The sequence below is a fragment of the Pinus tabuliformis genome, chromosome 4_2 (assembly GCF_031772625.1).
Source record: "Pinus tabuliformis cultivar Carrire ecotype Pingquan chromosome 4_2, CPIR1, whole genome shotgun sequence".
NCBI classification, from domain to species: Eukaryota; Viridiplantae; Streptophyta; class Pinopsida; order Pinales; family Pinaceae; genus Pinus; species Pinus tabuliformis.
In genome coordinates this window covers 142,493,746-142,514,789 of record NC_142304.1, presented here as the reverse complement: position 1 = coordinate 142,514,789, position 21,044 = coordinate 142,493,746, and the positions used below count along the sequence as shown (strand labels likewise).

Below are 21,044 nucleotides of genomic sequence, written 5' to 3'. Positions count from 1 at the left end.
TTTCTGTTTCTTAGTACAACCCTCCAGGGATGTCTTGCCTCTTATTGACTCCTCTTCAGATTGACTTTCTCTTAAAAACAATAAAACATACTTCTTGCTGGAACTGATCAATTTCTTGGCTTGGTTGGCACTTATCAATGAAATTTTCGACTTGCCTTTGTGCGCGTTGATGATAAACGATTTCCATCCTTGATGAGTCGGTACTGGTTAGCTTTCCTCATGAATATTGCATCACACATGTACATGTATGGACTCCCAAACACGACTCCACAAACATCAAGGGGAACCACATCCAGATCTACTTCATCAATAAAATCAACATTGATAGCAAATCTAATTTTGCACTATTTTGTTACCTTCAACACTACATCCTTATTTACCCATCCTAGTGGATATGGGTATGGATGATCACGAACTTCCAACCCCAATTTCTTGACTAAATCTACTGCGATGAGATTAGCTTGTGATCCTGAGTCAAACAGAGCATTAATCTTTGTCTTCTTGACCTATATCTTTATATGGGAGAGTTTGGTCATTTCTTTCTCTTCCTATTGCTGAAGGCTTCTTAGATTCACCTCCTTTTGCACAGATGTACAAGCGATTTTCTCATCCATGTCCGAGTTGCTTTCAACTTGGTTGCTCGAATCAATGACCATGAGATTCTTCTTATTATCTTTCTTCTCGTTCTTCAGATTTAGCTCTAGATGCAACTTCCAACATTTCTCCTCTGTATGGCCATCAATGTTGCAATGGTTGCTAGGATCTTTGTGATGCGACTGTCGTCTTTTTATTTTTTCCCCCCTTTTGCTTCTTCTTCCTTTCTTTAGAAGCTTCCTGTTGCTCTTTTGCTTCGATCCACTTGATTGCGCTCTTTTCAGGCCTATGTTCTCTAGGTTTTGTACATATACACAAGCCTCGTCCACCAATTTGGGCTTAAACAACATCATTTGCCCCACGAAGATGGCGGTGCAGAGCCCCCAAATACTTGAGGAGTACATCTGGGTTCTTTGGAGAGATACCCAACATTATAGCCATCTTTATGAATTTTGTGGTGTACTCCTGCACGCTTTGGCCTGACTTTTGCCTGAAGTAATGCCACTAGATCCACTGGTCCTCCACGTACCCAATGGGATAAAACTGTGACTTAATGAGGGTTTTGAAATCCTCCCACTTAGTCACTGGAGGTTCTCCCTCCAACCTCAGGGTTTCCGTGTGGCTCTCCCACCAAGTCAGTGCATGGCCTTCTAATTTCAGCACGTGAATGAGATATTTTGCCCTTACTCGATCTTATGGACATTGAGATAAACTTCCAGTTGCTGCAACTAGTAGCTAAGCGTCGGAGCGTCGATCTCGCCTTGGTACAACTTGATATCAACTTTTGCTTCCATTTTGAATAGGGATTGATTCATGACACTCGAACTGGGTTGATTTTTTCCGAGTTCTTTCTTTGGCTTGTTCTTTGTGTCTTCTCGATTTCCCAATCGCTCTTTTGATTTGTCCTCTGCATTTGTACCCCATCTTCTCAAATATCCCCAACTTATTGCTTAGGGCCGCCATGAGGAGGTTTACATTGCAATTTATATCCATGACTTGTTGTTCAAGTCGAGAAAATCTCATCTTTGCAGGATCACGAGGTTTGTTTACCCCGTTGACTTAGATCCCCTGCAAATATGCACAAATACCAAAGGAAACCTGCTTTGATACCAAATGATCCGTAAATTACTGTGGATATTCCACTGGATAGTTCATCACAATAGATATGATAATAATGTATTGAATATTGAAATTTTACACTATTACAATTTATTAAACTTTAAGAACTTTGGATTTAATTGTAATATGCATGCGAATATAAATGATGCAGGAAAGTAGAGAACGACAAAATAAGCTCACACACACATAAGACACAAGATATGCTCTCTGGGAAATCCTTTCGGGGAAACCCAGCTGGAAGGTGAGGTCGCTTTGTTCTCTTTCTCCTATCTAGAAATATGGCTACAGGTACAAAGAAGTAATGCTTGTGGCCCGTGGGCTACTATAGTGCACAAGTCCTCTTTGTGTGCTTTACCTCCTATCTCTTTTGGCTATCTTTGCTCAACTACAGAAGAAAATGCTCTCGAAAGAATGAAATGCTTCTTTGTTTTAGTGGCCTAGTTATAACACAACCTGGTGGCGTACTAGTGGTTAATTTTGACTACATAAACTTTTAACTAGAGTTACAAAATAGAGTCTTCTAGAATTTTTTACATCATAAACACGTGGCTAACCCCTTTTCCATAAATAATGGGGGTTCACGCGACATTCTTTCGAACAATAGGTGTGAAAACAGGAAGGTCAACTTCTGAGTGACATAACTTTTGCATATAGACTCCGATTGACGCGCTTCTTACGCCATTGGAAAGATCTCTGTCTGTAGAATAACATAAATATGAAAAAGTGTTCCACCAAAGTGGTGAAGTTTTACCTCCAAAAAACATTGCTTGATGCCTCGAAATGCTCCCGAAAAGTTTGAGACCCCGTCTTGCCAAATTGGGTCCCGCCTGTAAAAACGGTCTCGTGAGCTGATTTCCCCACTTTTCCACTCCAAATGCATCAAGATGGATGACATACAATATAGTGATCCAATTCGGATCAGTGAGGGAAGGAGAGAGAGATCGAGTTGGAGGGGGAGAGAGAGGGAGGGAGCTAGTGACATAATTGGAGGGAAGTAAGGCTTTTACAAAAGATAAAATAAGTTGGATTTAAATAGTCATGAATATTTTGGTTTTTCACTAAAATAGATGCATTGATTTCAATGTAGATGTTGATTGCTAATTTTATTTGATTGGATGCATTGATTCATTGTACTTGTTGATTTCTAATCCTATTTGATTGCTTGCATTAGATGCATTGATTTCAATGCAAATGTTGATTTTTAATCCTATTTGATTGCTTGGACTAGATGCCTTGATTTTAGTGTAGATATTGATTTCTAATTTGATGTAACTAGATATATGATGTATATTAATTTCAAAGCAATTAGATTAATAGTGTGCATTGATTTCAGTGTAAGCATAAAAAATTATTGACGTCATGCATTGATTTCTGTATTACTGTAATTCAATCATAAATAAAATACTTGAATTTTCATTTTAAAAAAAATGTTCACTTACCTGAAATGTTTGCTTTTTGAAACTATAAACTATTTGTAATTGACTACATTTTTATTATTTCCATTTTCCATCATTCAAATTGTTAGTCACTTTGCATTCAAACAAGGTAACATAAAACAACTACCATTGAAACATACTTGGGATTTAACACTTCATAAGACATAATGATTGACTTTGGAGAACGCTGCTATTAATATTGGAGAATAGGAGAGAGAATGTATGATGTTTACTACAATAGCTCGAGTTAAAGATTTGAATGGTCTATGATTTTAACTGCCCTTTTCATATGATTGTTATAAAAAGATGACAAAACTAATAGCCGTGACAATAAAAACATTAGAAAAAAATAGTTTGAGATTGATCACAATGAAGACTATTTGTAATTGACTACATTTTTATTATTCACATTTTCTATCATTCAACATCGCTACATTGTCACTTTGCATACAAAATTTTACTTTTATCATTTTTCATCATTCAAGTTATTAACAATGTCTATCATCTCAACAAACTGAGGTAACTGAGCAAATTTAAAATTAAAATGATTAGAATAATTAGATGTCCAACAAATTTTGTGTGACCGCGCATCACTGAAACCAACCTAGATCCATCTTAACCCCAAATTGAGCATGCTGAGAAAGATCAAATTCTTTGAGGTGCAAACCTTTCCTCAAGTTTTACATTTAAAAAAGACGCTTGCACTATGAGACACCACGAGATATTTGATCCCTCTCAATACTTGATAAATCCAAAATTAAGATAGATTTAGACCGGTTTAAAATATTTATAAATATAATATTTGTATACCTTTAAAAAGTTGATAATAGTTTGGTTATAAACGTGAATACATATTATTTGAATATACACAAAATGCCTTATAACTAAAATGAAGTTATTTTTATTTAGCATTTAGAGTTGATAATAGTTTGGTTATAAACATGAATACATATTATTTGAATATACACAAAATGCCTTATAACTAAAATGAAGTTATTTTTATTTAGCATTTATTTTATCAAGGTTAGGTGTTCAACATAGTTGTATAAACATAATAAATATTATCGGAATATATACAAAATGGCTTATAACTAAAATAAATATGTCTTTATTTAGCATTTATTTGATCAAGGTTAGCGATAGCCATTCGTCATAGCTATGTGGGCATGATGGGACACAAGGTGACAATATTACTACGAAATATAAAATATTAACTAATATTAGTAGTAAGATGCATGGAAGGCATGCACACGATTATGTGTCAATTTATCATCACAAATATACGTCTGTGGATTTCTAAAACACATCAACCTTCTGTTACATCACCAGTGCCGTTAGTAGAATACAATACCACTACGGGAAAAAAGTATTTAGAAATGGTCGGCTACTTCACATTTAAGGGAGGAAAATGACTTAAAGAGGGAAGTTATTCCCGATGTTAAAACTGCCAATGTTACACATGCGATCTAATCAAAAATGGTAGGTACATTTTTACTTGTTAATCCTTTAAATGATTTTGTATTTTTTATACATTCTAATATTTTTAGAAAATGCATAGGAAACAAACTCGATTTTGTTATTTCCTTTAGTTGCGAATTTTCCTTTTTTAAAAAACCAATTTTGGTTTTTTACACGGATAACTTTCTTGCTCCGTGAAGTAATAGCTCCTAAATATCCTAAACTATCAGATTTAACATAAATCAATGAATTTACTGTGGATGGAGTTTCTGTTGAACAAATTGTTATTGATGTTGAAGGACTTAAGTCATTGACATTTTATATAAGTATCTAATTATATTAAAAATGGGTTTTTACGAAAAAGGAGCTGTCAAAAAGTTAAATGACAGTTTCAAATCCATGATTTAAGAAGTCTATTGTATTTGGTAAAGTGAAATAAAAAAGAGAATTAATTAATTTAATTAATAAATTGATATGATTTTTTGAATTAACATATTTTTGTATTAAAGGTTATAATAATGTATAAAATGAAAAAGTATTAGAAGGAAAGTGTGTAAATTGTGGAGTGAATGAGTCATTTTAGGAATTTGTTATAACATATTTTTTGGGATGATTCAGACCATGAAATTTTAAGGAGACGGAGGCGAGATCTTTAAGTACATATAAAATTTTTTGACATCAATTCATTATAATTTTTGAGATATGCCGTGTGAAAGTTAGGGTTCTTGAATGCCCTTGAAATCAGTTTCAAACAGGTCAGTTTGACATTTTTTCTATAACTTGTTTTGTGGGATGTTTCAGAGCATGAAATTTTGAGGAGACCAAGGTGAGATCTCTAGGTACTTGCAGTCAAAATTTCAGATTTTGGTTCATTGTATTTTTGGAGACATGATTTAAGGAAGTTAGGGTTTTTGAATGCTCCTAAAATATGTTTCAAACATGGCCGTTTGGCTTATTTGTTAAAACTTATTTTCTAGGATGTTTAAGAACATGAAATTTTGAGGAGACAGAGGCACGATCTTTAGTCACATTGGTCAAAATTTCACGGATTGGTTTTATATTTTTCGAGATATGTCATATGGAAGTTAGGGTTCTTGAAAGCTTTTAAAATCAACTTCAAATAGGTTAGTTTGACATTTTCTCTATAACTTATTCTTTGGGATGTTTCAGACTACGAAATTTTGAGGAGATAGAGGTGACATCTCTAGGTACCTTTGGTAAAAATTTCAGATGTTGTTTCTTTATACTTTCGATGATATGTTCTGTGGAATTTAGGGTTTTTGAATGGGTCTAAAATCAGTGTCAACTAGGTCAGCTTAGAATTTTCGCTATAACATATTTTTTGGGACTTTTTAGACTGAAATTTTAGAGATCTGAGGTGAAATACCAAAGTACCTCACATAAATATTTTTGAATTAGATTTGCAAAATTGGATACGTGGCGTGCTATACAAGTTCATTCTTAGGAAGAGACCATAAACAACTAGCTTTGGGAGAGTTACCATATATTTCATTTGAAAATTTAAATTTTGGTTAGACCTAGTGAGAGCAAAAGCAATGAGTAGACGGGGTGAAGAAAAAACAATAAGAAAACTAAGTGAGATGGATTGGTGCCTACAAATATTTGTAGTTGTGGGGATTGGTGTCTATAGTAGATTGATGCCTACGAATATTTGCAGTGGTGGGGATTGGTGTCTCTAATAGGTTGGTGCTTACAAATATCTGCAGTGACGAGGATTAGTGTCTACATGATTTGTAGGAGTACGTTGGTGCTTAAGGATATCTATAGCGGCGAGGATCAATGTTTACAAAGATCTATAGTAGTATGGTGCCTACCAAGGTTTGTACTAATGGGGATTTGTGTCTCTAGTAAGTTGATGCCAACAAGGACCTAGAAAAAAAAACTTTTATGATTTTCTTTGAAAGAGTTTTTAAGCAAATCTTATGTTCCATGTTCTATGGCTTATCTCATATGTGATTGTTTTCTTATGATTCATGAATGTTTAAATAAGTAAAAAATGTTTTATACTGATTCACTTGTACCTATGTTGTAGGAAATGTGGGGCATGGGTATGTTTCCATACGGAAACTGGTATGAAACAGTGAAATTGCCACGTTTCACGAAACTGAAATGTGGCCAGTACGACCAGAAACACGTTTCACGGCCGTACGACCCACGTTTCAGCATTTACTTGTGGTTTTTTGTTTGTTTGTTTGTTAAATTTGTTTTTTAATTTATTTTTAGGGTATGCTAGTGATTTCTAGTTGCTTCTAGATGCGTGTCTAAAGTTATAAAAGTGAATTTTTGCCCTAGTGTTGATATGCAGTTCATCACGAAGTTTGAGGCATATGCAGTTCATGGTAATGTTAAATTCTTGAAGTAAAAAGATGAAAATGAAAAATAAAGGAGAATCATCCTTTTACTTAAATTTTTAACATTACCATGAAATGACTTAGGGTGTTTGAAAATGGTTTCGCCCTCATTGGATTTCATATGGAGAAAGTAGAATTTTAGATTTCACTCAAAATCCAGTAGACTTCTCTGTTTTTCAGGATTTCAAGAGTGGGGGGATTGCAACGTTTCCATTAGATTTTATCATGTACTAGGGTATGGAACTTGTATTTAATCAAGAGAACCAAGCCCTCTATGCAGGGGAAACTCCCAATAATCAAGAGCATGTAGGGTACTAGGGTATGAAACTTATATTTAATCAAGAGCACTAAGGTCATTCGACTATGTAGAAGGAGACTCCCAATACAACAGTGGTCCTTCTAAAGAATGGGATGTGGATGCAGAAAATCCTGATTTGGATTTCTCTCTTGCAGCCTTATAGTCTTTATTGTACTTGCAGCCTCATATATTAATATAAATAAAGGCTGATTTTGAGATTTGGATATATAATAAAGGTTGCTTTTGGATATTCCGATATTTTTATTTTAATTATGTGATCATTCATGAGTAAATGTGATGTAAATTAAATCTTAATGTTTAAATGTAATAAATTATAGTGTATCATTTATGCTTTATGATTGCACGCACATATATATATATATATATATATATAAATATTTTTAATATATATATATATATATACGCGTTTCCAAAATTTGGAGAGGTCGCGTTTTGTATCGCTTCTCGTTTCCGAAACTCATACCCGTTTCGTGCAACCTAGACTTGTACTAATTCAACCCTCTTGATATAAGTGTACTTCAATAGTTACTTCAAGTGACGATGGTAGATTGTTTATAAAGACCTCTGTTTGCTATAGAAATACAACGCAGGTAAAGAAAATTGAAATGGGTGTAGGAGGAGAAAGTTGGTGGTGGTTTGAAATTTTATACACGGGAAATGGTAGATGGTGGGGTGTGTGAATAGGGAAGAAGGTGAGATTTGTGATTGTATACCTGCGAAAAGGGTTTCAAACTCAATAGGTCATGGTTATCAACGTTAACCATTTGTCATAGTTTTGTGGGCATGACAAAACTTAAAGGTGAATATATTACTATGAAATGTAAAAGAATAACCAATGTTAGTGCTAAGATGCATGGAGGACATCAATATAGTCTTTTGGTATGTAAAAGATATCAACTTCCTGCGGCATTAGGTATCTAAAACATTTCAATTTTCCATGGCATCAACATCACCATTACCAGAATACAATACCGCCATGTTCCAGGATTTAGAATACTATTTGAGTTGACATCACCATTACCAGAATACAATACCGCCATGTTCCAGGATTTAGAATACTATTTGAGTTGACATCACTATTACCAGAATACAATACCGCCATGTTCCAGGATTTAGAATACTATTTGAGTTGGGTTTCGGCTTGCATATTTTAATGTTTTGGAGGAGTTTTGTTGTTTCAGGTTTTAGAATTCTAATTTGAGTTGGGTTTGGGATTTCCTATTTTAGCATTTTGGAGGTGGGCCTGGATCATTTAGCCCTTTTGGAATTTTTTGGATAGGGGGCGGCGAAGAATTGGGTGGATTGTTTAGCATCTAATGCCAATTTATTCTTAGTAGGGTTTTTTGGGTTACCTGCGTGAATCTTTAGTGAAGCCATACCAAATTTCCGTAAATACCTGAACAAATATTCCACTACTAGAAGACATAAACCCTTAATGATCAGGTTCCAATTGAGTTTAGGTGGTTCTGACATTTAGGAATGCAAATGTCATATACGACAGGGTTTGCCACATCCGGTGAGCTCAAAGGCGAGCTCAAGGTGATTGCAGATTTCTGGAATATTCGGAAATTTGACGGAGATGAGCGCGGTCAAAAAAATTAACTGCCCCTATGTCAGTCGGATTCCCGAATATTGCGGAAATCAACAATCGCGCCCATGCCAGTCGGATTGCTGAATATTACGGGAATCAGCAGTCGACTTAAGGATTGCCTGCACGCATCTTGGCAAACACATTTAATACAAAATAAATCTTTATAATGACTGTTTGGTTTCTTTCAAAACAAGTAAATGAATGCTATTAATAGAGTTGGCTTATTTTTCCAGATTATATGGTTATTATTGTAAAAGTTTGATGATTAGTGCCAGAGAATCCAAGCAATATTACTGGATAGTAGGGAGAGGAACCATGGGAGGATGTCTTCAAACTAGGCTGGTTTCTGGTTTGAATCCTCACAATACCCCACACAACTATGTATGCATCCACCACGCCAGCAACATCGAAGCCCTTCCTCTTAACTCTCATTGTCCAAGCTAGAGATTACGTTTTTCTCCTATTCTTGCATGGCTACATGCTTCTCAATTCCTTTTACAACCAACTTCACCATATTTCCTCCCATGGATATATCGCACTTGCTACTTAGGTATTTTATATTTTAGAACACAACATATGCATATATTCATTATATATATGCATGTCCCACCTTGGACCAATGGGAATAATGTTCATCTATTTATTTATTTGTAGATGTGTCGTGTAACTAGAGCCGACGCAACTTTGAAAATAGCTATCGTGACGATGATTAGTGACTAGCTGCCGAAGGGGCTTTCGTATTATTTGCCTGACGAGGTTCGGATGGACTTCTAGAATGTGGCTATGGTTGGGCAGAGTAGTGGTGGCAAGGTGGCATTCGTGTTGGCCCTAGGTTGAACCTGGTAGACAACAAAGTTAAAATTCTTAGCTCCTTGTAATTTTTTTTAAGTTTGCACTAGATGGGATCGGTAATTATTTCAAGGTCAAAATCCGTTTCAAGTGTTTAAGAGTATGCTTGTATACATATAGTGTAATTGCTAGTTGCTAACTATAATAGCTGATGGGTAGGATACCCTAGTTGCTGAAGGAAGGTCATAATACTAGAACTGAGTCTCGGAAAGCAGGCCCAGGAAGAAAAAGAATTTACACAACTGTACAAGATTGGATGGCCGCATCTAAGAGAGAAACCAACCAATTAGCTCAGAGAAAAAATGCACTTTCTGAGAGATGAGCATCGACAATAGTAGACTAAAGGCTACAGGTTTAATCTCTATCAATTGCTTCTTCCTTGCAACTTCTTTGTTGTCGGCGCCGGAGGAGGTTAGATCTATCAACCATCAGTCCTGTTCATTTCATTTTCTTGATCTCCATCATCGTTTGAAGACAAGCTCATCTAACTCTTGTTTTTGGGACCTTGTGCTGCTATCTTGTGGGTCTGTTGTAAGAGCAAAAGACAAAGGTAAGAGCATTAGTAGAGATAGCATAAAGGAAAATGTAACAACTTGGCCAACTCATAGTGGTAGTAGATGCCCAACATTTCAAACAACCGTGCAATTGCCCAACAACACCTGTCGTACTTAGATTTAATGAGTACTTAAATTTCATTGAAATTTATATTTTTATAAAATGGAAGACTTAGATATAAATTAGGATCATATTACGTTCAAGTTGTAGACACTATGGCCAGACGAGCTTAGAGATTGTGACCAACCAAAATGAGATGTTAGTGCTTTTGCTCTATTCTTCTATCTTTGCTTTTGAGTCTCTTCATAGAGGAAATTAAATTGAGTTTGCGGTCGATTTGATTTCACAATAAAAATCAAATCAGTACTCATGGCGGTGGAGGATGAAGTGGTGGCTCCATGCACCTTTCCAAGTGCACTGCTGTTCATATATTGTGCTTCTTGAGAGCCTACAACATAGCCTCTATTTCATTGTTATACCTTTAAGTACATTGTCCCATCTTCAACTGCACATTGATAGGATGTAGTGGGTAGAGGCTAGAGCATCAATTGTAGCCATCTTTGACAACTAGAGGGTATACTGAGATCACTTTCTTCAAACTATGTTAGTTTTCAATATGAGGAACTAGAGATTAGCTCTTTCTGGTTCTAGCTTCACAGGAAACAAAACAATGTTCTACCCTTAAATCTTGTGATAGTAGCCTCCTACGGTTCTGAGACATTTGTTACATGGCCTAGTCAAAGATCTGAGGCTTCTCGGCCTCTCTTCTTGTCATATTGAGGCCTTTCAGTCTACCTCTGGCCAGACTGAAGCGTTTCTCGGCCCCCCTGCGGCCTAACCTCAAACTTGTGCATCCTTAGAACAAAACCCTCTGCTTCCTGTGATCACCTTCTGAAGCCTTTCAGTCTCCTACTGCCTGTGGCCTTCCTCAGATAGGCTGCGACCTAGTCTTGAGATATTTTAGCCTACTAGGAGGTGGAATTTGGAAAAGGTCTTGATTTTTTTATGATTTCCTAGACTGATAATTAATTCCAATGATTTCTTCTTTAGCTTATCTTGTGTCACATTCATCATTAAGCAATTATACATAGAAAATCTCAACAGTAAAACAATAATGCCAGTAAGATCATGAAGAGACAACCAAACAAAAAAAGACACAAAATTTATCCTGGGAAAACCCTAACGAAGGAAAAACCCAACAACCTTTTCTTAGAGAAATTTGTCCATTTCAACAAGGAATACAATCTGAGTTCTACAAAACAACCTGGGAATTTCTAGGGCTAGACCAACCCTTCTTCCATGAACAATAGTCCTCAACAATACTGAACAATAGGCATCCTATGGAAATTTGACCTTCGAACTAAGCCTTATTCTAGCAGAAGTTCGTCCTCCATAAGAGCTTGTCTTTACTTCCTTTTTCGTCCCTCTTAAGATGATCTGTGACTGCCTTAGAAGATTGTCTTGTGATCTGAATTCATGCCAAGAGGAGGAGGTCGAATGGCCTTTATATAGTGATCAAAAGTGCCCTAACTGGTGTGATTGTTGGGATGAGCCGACTTGACCTTTTGGGGTAAATAAATTCAAATTTAAATTGCAAATTCCCTCCTTTTGTTTTTGTGTGCTAATACAATGATAAAGACCAACCATAGCTACAAAAAAATCAACAAAAGGGGCTAGCAATGTGAGGACTGTGAAGAAGACTATAGAAGGATCAAATTGTAATTCATGTTGAGGGTTGAATGGGTCAAATTCAACACCTAGTTGGCTATTGGGATTTGTTATAAATAGGCCACTAGGAGGAAAAGGAGTTCCATTCTATTCTGGTGCATTTTGTTCCATAATAGAGTAATTAAGAGTAGATAGACAAAGAACAAAACAAGGGCGTTTGTGTTCTGAATCTGTAGTAGCTCATGGGGCACAAGTTTTAGGTAACTCCATAGGGAGTGTATTCTCCTTTGTATTTGCACCATTTCTATTCAGGCAAAAGAGAGCAAAACAACCTCACCTTCTAAATGGGTTTTCCAGAAAGGGTTTCGCAAATCATATCTTGGTGTTCGTTGTGATTGGTGTGTTTTTGTATTTAATTGTTCTTTTATTTTTCACATTTTATCTAGTGCATGCATAAGTAGAAAAATAGTAATTAATAAATCTAAAAATCTAAGAGAAATTAATTCTCTTAGTATAGATTTCAGATTTAAGTCTATTTTTATCAGATCTGTTGTGATGAATTGTCCAGTGGAGTATCCACGTTAGTTGACAGATCATATTGTTACCAGAGGATGTTTCTTTGGGTATTTTGTGGGAAGTTGCAAGGGATTAGATCAGTTTAAGAAGGAAGTCATAAAACCCCATCCTTAGCCGACAAATCAGTATATGATAGCCCTTGAGATTTGGAAGAGGAAAGGTTCGCATGGTTGGAATCAAAGTTGCAGACCTGAACCGTAATGTGAGTCTCCTCATGGTGGCTCTAACCAATAAGCTCGAGTTGTTTGAAGATGATGAAGATGAGATTGATGCTTTGAAATGAAATCATTGGTTGCAACAGTGAGAATTTACTTGTGTTCACCACATAGAAGAAGAACATAAAATTTCATCTACTCATTTGAAATTATAAGGCTATGCCCTAACTTGGTGGGAAAGCCATACAAAAATCTTGAGGTTGAAGGGGGAACCTCCAGTAACTAAGTGGGAAGACTTCTAAACTCTCATAAAGTCCCAATTCTACCCTATCAAGGATGTAAAGGACTAGTGGATTCAATGGCATTACTTTAGGTAGAGATAGGGGTAGCGTGTACTAGAGTACACCACAAAATTTAGGAAGATGGCAATATTGCTGGGTATCTCTCCGAAGAACCTAGATGTACTCAAATATCTGGGTCGTCTACACAACCATCTGCAAAGCACGTGATGTTGTTCAAACTTAAAACGATGGATGAGGCTTGTGTGCAGACACGATACCTAGAAAACATAGGCTAGAAGAAAGGGTAATCGAATGGTTCAAAGTAGAAGGAACACCAAGGAGCTTCCAAAGAAGGGGAGAAGAAGTGGAAAGAGGGGAGGACAAGAAGACAACAACGATATCACACCAGAGTAAGGATCCTAGCAAACATTGCAACCACTGTAACATTGATGGTCACATAGAGGAGAAGTGCTAGAAATCACATCTAGAAATCAACTTGAAGAACCAAAGGGACGAGAAGAAGAAAAATCTCTTAGCCATAGATTTCACGCAATCAATTGGAAAACAACTCAAACGTGGAAGAGAAGATTGCCTACACATCAATATAGAATGGGGTGAATCTAAGTAGCCTTCAACAACAAGAAGAGAAGTAGGTGACCAAACTCTTCCATATAAAGATACATGTCAAGAAGACAAAAGTTGATGTTTTGTTTGAGTCAGGATGATAGGGGAATCTCCTTGTAGCATAGTTGGTTAGCAAACTAGGATTGGAGGTTTGAGATCATCTTAGCCCATAACCTTTAGGATGGGTAAATAAGGATGTGTAAATCATGGTAACAAAACAATGTAAAATAAAATTTGATATTAATGCTAATTTGATTGATGAAGTAGAATTGGATGTAGTTCTACTTGATGCATGTGGATTCATGTTTAGGAATCTCTATATGTACATGCGGGATACAATCTTCATGCAGAGAGCCAACGAGTACTGCCTTTTTCTTCAACGAGGACAAAAAATGCTTCATCACCAACGTGCAAAAGGGCAAGTCTAAAATTTCATTGTTAAGTGCCAACCAGGCCAAGAAACTTATTAGTTCTAGCAAGAAGTATGTTTTACTATTTTTAATAGAAAATCAATCTATAGAATAGCTATTGAGAGCAGAGGCGTCCCTAGAGGGGTGAACAAAGACAACAACTGGAAGAATTTCTCTAGGCATATAGGGGAGTGTTCCAAGAGCCTAAGGGGCTACTACCTAATAGGAAAGTGAAGCACAAGATCCAATTGTTGGTGGAATTTCCATTACCAAACATCAGGTTATATAAGTAGTTCTAGAAGCAAATGAGGTGAAGCAATTGCAACAATTGTTGGAGCAGGGTGTTATTCGACCAAGTACCTCACCATGTGCGTCACCCATCTTAATTGTGCCAATGAATGATGGGACTTGGAAAATGTGTGTTGATTATAGATCGTTAAACAAAATTATGCTCAAGAACAAGTACCCCTTGCCCAAGATTGATGCCTTAGTTGTTGGACTAGTTGCAACAAGCAAAATACTTCACCAAGTTGGGCTTAAAATTATGGTATCACTAGGTTAGAGTCGAGGAAGATGATACTTGGAAGGTTGCCTTCAAAATAAGACAAGGTTTGTATGAGTGGTTAGTCATGCCATTTGGTCAATGCAATGCACTGACTACGTTCATGAGATTAATGAATGATATGTTGCACCCATATCTAGATGCATTTATTATTGTTTATTTGGATGATATGCTAGTATGCAATGCTACCTGGGAGGAGCACATCTCCCATTTCGATGCAAGTGCTAAATACATTGAAGAAGCACCAACTATTAACAAATCTCAAGTAGTGTGAATTTGCACAATAGTCTTTGGCATATTTATGCTATGTGATTGGTGGAGGGAGCTCAAGATAGATCCTTCCAAGATGGAGGCCATCATGAAGTGGTTGGTGTCTATCAGTGTTTCCGAGACAAGAGTTTTGTTGGCGTAGCACAGTACTTGAATAAATTCATAGCCTTATCTATAACAGTGGCCACACCACTCCATGCCATAATAGTGGCAAGAATTTCCATTAGGGGAAAGGTCAACAAAAAGCCTTTGAGGAGTTGGAGAAGGAAATTAGTCAAGCACTGACTGTTGTATTATCAGACTTGCAACAACCCTTTGAAGTGGAGATGAATGCGAGTGTTTATGTCACGAGAATGGTTTTGATGCAGGGATGAAGGCTTGTATGCTACTATTCTAAAGTGTTTCATGGGGCGGTTCTCAATTACCTTATTTACGACAAGGAGTTTTATGCCCTGGTACAAGTTGTCAAAAAGTGGAAACATTATTTGATGGGGAAGGAGATAGTCATCCACATTGATTATCGGCCATTTTAGTACTTGCAAGCATAGGGTATGTTACAACAGACCAATCATTAAAAGTGGATGGGCTTTTTACAGTGGTTTCATTTAGTGATCAATTATAAGGCAGACACAAACAAGTTAGCTGACATGCCCCCCCCATCAAAAAATCATAGCTTTGGAAACTTTGATGCACATGGAGCTCTTCACCCATGTTGCATATAGAGAAGCATCTATTGAAGATGAGGACTTCAGGGAGGTGTATCAACAACTACAAGGCAAGAGTCATGTAGACAAAGGTAAGACAATTGACTATCATCTCATGAATGACTTACTCTACAAGTTGAACAAGCTTTGCATTCCTAAAGGCGAATGATTGTAGCTAATCAGAGAGGCTCACACCTCTATGGTTATCGAGCATTTTCATATAGGGAAGATAATTTCCAATCTGTAGAGGTATGTGTGCCGACCCAAAATGCAAGAAGATGTAGCTAGGTTCATGAGAGGATGTATGCTTTGTTGTACCAACAAGCCCAATAACAAGATATAGGGCCTATGCCATCCCTTACTTGTACCCACTCATCCTTGAGAAAGCATTTCCATGGACTTTGTGAGAGGCTAACAAACATCTAGGAAGGGACATGACTACTTGTTCCTAGTACTTAATAAGTTCATCAAGATGTGCATTCTCATGCCTTGTAAAAATACCATTAGTAGGCAAGAAGCAACAACTTTGTTCTTTGGATAGCCCTGGATGCACTTTGGGATATGAAGGACTATTGTTTCAGATAGGGACACTAAATTTCTCAGTGAATTTTGGACAACATTGTGGGAGAAGATGGACACAATGCTTAATAGGTATACAACATTCCATATATAGATAGATGGGCAAACAAAAGTAGTTAATAGGACTTTGGTGCATCTTTTGAGGATTTACAATCAAAAGCATCTGAAGGCTTGGGATGAAAATTTGGTATATATACAACCACTCTTATAACAAAACAATCCACACTTCTATTAGTTAGTCCCCATTTGAAACTTGTTTTGGATATTTTCCACCTTACCTTTGGATATTGCATATGGATAGTAGGGATTGAGGGAGGATCTCATAGGGGATGCTTTAAGTGCATATAAATTTGTTGAAAAGATCAAGCATATTAATCTGCAAGTACAAATGACATTGAAGAAGTCAATGAAAAATTACAAAGGCATACATGATCAACATAAAACAAGAAAGTTATGAGTATGGCTACAGTTGAACAAGGAGAGGTTACAGGGTCCTAATAAGAATTAAGTCTCTGCGATATGGTCCTTTTCAAATACTAGAAAAGGTGGAAGATAATGCCTATAGACAGTCTACACCCATATATGTGCATTTACTCATTGGTGAATGTGGAAAATCTAAAACTTTTTGAGCCATCCATGTTGGATCAGGAAGAGGAGAAAGTCCTACCTTCCATGGAGGAATTAGCTCCAAAAGTTCAAGTAGAGTTGATAGAGGATACAATTTTGTAAGAGGTATAGAACTATAGGAGAGGGGCAACATGACCTTTGGCAGATTGAGTTGAAAAAACAACTTCCAAGCAAAGGCCAAATGGTACTCCAGGGAGAAGGTAGAGGAAAAATTTCTTCACCTCATTCATTAAAAACTTTTGGGGATCAAAAGCATCCCAAAATGGGAAGGTATGATTTGGATTGGATCATTATATTGTTTGTCACCCATCTCGATGCTTTCAGGGTGGAAAATTTAGAGAAATCAAGTCATAGGAGTAGTTTTAGTGGCAGGACCCAATTTGGGTTCAAAAACCTTATGTGGTTAGTTTGAGGCCTTAAATGAAATTTTTTGTGGGTAAAACTTTGTTGCTTTAGTGTTGCACCTTGTGATGCTATTCTACACTCGAAGACCTTTCCAGTGGTTCAAGAATCGCATCAATCAAAGAACAAAAGCAAAATTTATGCCTCCTGGAAGTTGATCTATCATGACTAACCACCATAATTCAAGAGGATGCCACATCAACCCCTATTATTTATGGAAAAGGGGCTAGCAATGTGGGGATTATGAAGAAGACTCTAGAATGGTTGAATTGTAGCTAATGTTGAGGTTTAAATGGGTCAAATTTAACCCCCAGTTGGGTATCAAGTTTTGTTATAAACAAACCACTAGAAGGAAACGGGGTTCCATTCTATTCGAGTGCATTTTGTTCCATAGTAGAGTAGAGTTGCTAAGAGTGGATAAAGAGCGAGCAAAATAGAGGGGCTTTGTGTTCTATAACAACTCACGGGCCACAAGTCTCAAGTGGCTCCATAGAGAGTGCCTTCTTTGTATTTGCATCTTTTCCATTCAGACAAAAGAGAGCAGAGCAACCTCACCTTCCAGCTGTGTTTTCTCTCGAAAGGGTTTCCTAGATCATACCTTGGTGTTGGTTGTGATTAGTGTGTGTTTATATTTCATTGTTCTCTATTTTTTGCATTTTATCTATTGCATGTATAAGCATAAAAACAATAATTAATAAATCCATAAATCTAAGAAATTTTTTATAGATTTCAGATATAAGTCTCTTGTTATCAGATTTTTTGTAATTAATTGTTTAGTGGAATATTCATGACAATTTACAGATCAAGTGTACAAGATATAGTCCAAAGCAAATGGCACTCTTGGCAAGTACAAATCATGATTGGTTGCAAAAGGGTTTTCTCATCGAGAGGGCATTGGAAATGAGGAAACCTTTGATGCTACAATAGAAATGAGCACCAGTGACCATTCAATTAGTTATAGCCATGTCATCATGGTAGAGTGCCTTCCTTAATGGGGATTTTGGAGGAATAGGTCTACATCTATCAACTAAAGGGGATTTAGGTTCTAGGGAAGGAGCGTCTTGCTTGTAGACTTAAGAAGGCTCTCTATAACTTGAATTAGGAACCCCAACATGATACATTAAGATTGATAGGTATTTGGATGATTAGGGGTTCCAACAAAGTCCTTTAGATTCCAATATGTACATCAAAACTGTTGGTAATGATATTATTCTATTGTTCGTTTTTATAAATGCCATCATTATTATAGGTAGTGTTAGCAATGTTATCAATATAAACATAAATCTAAATCTTAATCATTAAGTGCAACATTCTTCATGCAACCAACAAAATGTATGAGTGCAAAGAATTATTCAATGTTATCCCCTAGTCATATGGGCACATAAAAGCTTGACCAAGGTGCTATTAGCCTCGTGGACTGTGGAGCTGTGAAGAAGATGTAATCATTCCTTAGAATTGAAAGCTAAGATATCACAAGAAAAAAACTGCAAATAAGTTTATCTACAGAAATGTGTAATGTCCCAAATGCAGAAAATTTGGAACAGACAGTGTGATATACAAAGCAAATGCGATTCATACACAAAAAATTAAACGAACAACAAATGCTCAATACACAACAGAAATGTGAACCAACTGAGCTATTTTATTAATGGAGTGGAGCAAGTACAATAGTGCAGAAAATGCACCTGGGCTTGCCTCAAGGGCAAGCTTGACAGAACTCAGGTGTCAAACAGTGATCTCAATGCTGGAAAGAACTACTCCTCTAATTCTCTACGCTGTCTCTTAGTAACTACAACCGCTGGCTGGAAAGGAGCTGTAGGAAACCTCGCCTCCAGTGCTCAGAAAGTGATGAAACTTCAACCACAAACTCCTTGGCCAAAATCCAAAAATGGTTTGGCCCAACTTTGACCTCCCAAAATCGACCCCAAAAGGCATTGTGCAATCCCCAGCAATTCTGCACTGTCAGCTGCAAAGATACGGCTGAAAACCCCACTTCCGGTGCTCAGAAAATTCTGAAACTTTATATCTAGGATCCTTGTCAAAAACCTAGAAAAACCTAGAAATAGTTTGGCCAGATTTTGACCTCCCAAATTTGACCTCTTTTATGGCCCACACCCTCCAAACAACTCTAGAAATACGACCTGCGAGGAATGACCACAAAGTCCTCCTAAAAGCTTTGAAATGGAAGCAAACACCACTCCAAATATCTCCTCTAACCTCCACGACAAAGCTTAGCCTTAAGGACTGATACTCTACCCACCAAATGAGTTCCCACACATTGCCTTTGCACTAAGCAAGGTAGTGCGAAAGTCACACTGCCAAGCCAGAAGCTTAATTAGCTCCCAAACTCTCCTAAATGCTGACAATCCTCCCTAGCCTCCTCTCCAGAAAATCTCATGTCAAATCTCCACTGCTAAGCACCACCGATCAACTCAGACTCCTATCCACTACGTCCCCCAGTAATATGCACAACCTGGAAGGGAATGCTACTGCTGGGGGAATCACAATGGGATCCTCCTCCTAAAGAAATGAAGAAAACCTTCCTAGGGTGGCACTCGAAGTCCCGCGATGAAAGGGTGAGCTCTTCGCCTGAAGAACTCATGCTAAACAGCTAGTGACTCGGCTAAGCAGCTCGAGTAACCAAAGAGAAATCGATATACTCGAATAAGATGAATGAAATGAGGAGAGCTACCTTCCTTATATAGATTTCGTGGAGCACTTTTTCCTCCAATTTTACCTCCATCGTGGGCCCTCACTTAACCACTTACATGTAAAACTTAACCACCTTCATGCAAACCGAACTAGGAAGTGCGCCTTTCCCTAGTGTGGGTGGCCACCATGTGTAATTTAACCACAACAAAATAACTTCTACTAAGTCTAATTTCCTAATAAAAATCAAATGGGCCCCATCACCTCCAAAATCGGCCTCAAAATATAGAAATTAATTTTGTTCCAAAATAATTTAGGAAGGGACATTACAATTCTCCCCTCCCAAATGTTGTTTTTCCCCAAGCAAGTTCAGTGTTGGATGCTCAAGTATGCACTCGCCCTCCCAAGTAGTATACTCATCTGACAAGCTCCTCCAATGCACCAAAAAACACTTGTCCTCAAGCAATGCCTGAGCAAGCATCCTCTCTAACTGTTGCCCTCCAGTGTCACTGCAAAATGTGCTAGGGTCCCAGATGTACCAATGGATTGTGCTTGACCTCTGCACTGTCATGATAAGAGAGAATCCTTCAATACCAGGATCCCTGGCCATCCTATCCAACATGAAGCTCCCCTCACTCCACTCATTATCCTGCTCGGTGCAAGTACCAGAAGTCCCCTGCTCCATCAATGACTCACTAAAGCCCAATGGAAGATCTGTATGATCTCCCCTGTAGTAGCCAACGCATCCCTAAAGGTTATTGCGTTGTGAAGAGATGTGATGCCCTAGTTCCCTGCTAGTCCCAGAGTGGTGCCGCCATGCTAGCGCTGCACTACTCTGATTATGTCATACTCCCCATCGTGCACAGACAGTATTCTCCTCTCCTGGAACTCGATGGTGGAATACTGAAAGAGACGAGACACATCCTGCCTGGGCATCTCCATGGCGCTAAGGCCTACCCATCTAAATCTAACTCTGAACCTGTGCAGCAACAGAGAATGTCTATCTCCCCATATGATGAAACCCTCTGTGAACCCCCATATGTCATCCCAAGAGCGAACTATATCACTCTCTGTCACGACTCCGCTCGTTACGAGTGATCTATCGATCAACTGAATCCCTGCATCCCATAGCCAGACCTGCTGCAGCATAGCCCTAATAACCAATGGAATCCCTCTGGCCGTCATCTCTAGTCCCTGCATGCCACCCCTATATAGGCTCCATACATCATGAACCAATCTGAGGC

The 21,044-nt window shown here is 37.5% G+C and overlaps 2 protein-coding genes across 2 annotated transcripts in view; both read left to right on the top strand.

The window, feature by feature from the left end:
* Positions 1-21,044, top strand: part of LOC149168615 (uncharacterized) — a 125,321-nt gene that overhangs the window by 91,731 nt on the left and 12,546 nt on the right. The window lies entirely within an intron of this gene.
* Positions 9,269-10,053, top strand: LOC149168616 (chlorophyllase-2-like). Its single transcript, XM_089428050.1, has 2 exons — positions 9,269-9,430; positions 9,664-10,053. Exons 1-2 carry the CDS (start codon positions 9,269-9,271, stop codon positions 9,724-9,726), a joined length of 225 nt encoding a protein of 74 aa, XP_089284176.1. The 3' UTR covers positions 9,727-10,053.

Bases quoted from the DNA above. Each gene is read 5' to 3' on its own strand.
- LOC149168616 (XM_089428050.1), top strand. From the start codon at position 9,269: ATGTATGCATCCACCACGCCAGCAACATCGAAGCCCTTCCTCTTAACT. The intron at 9,431-9,663 runs GCTACTTAGGTA...ATGGACTTCTAG, and splicing joins CCCATGGATATATCGCACTT to AATGTGGCTATGGTTGGGCA.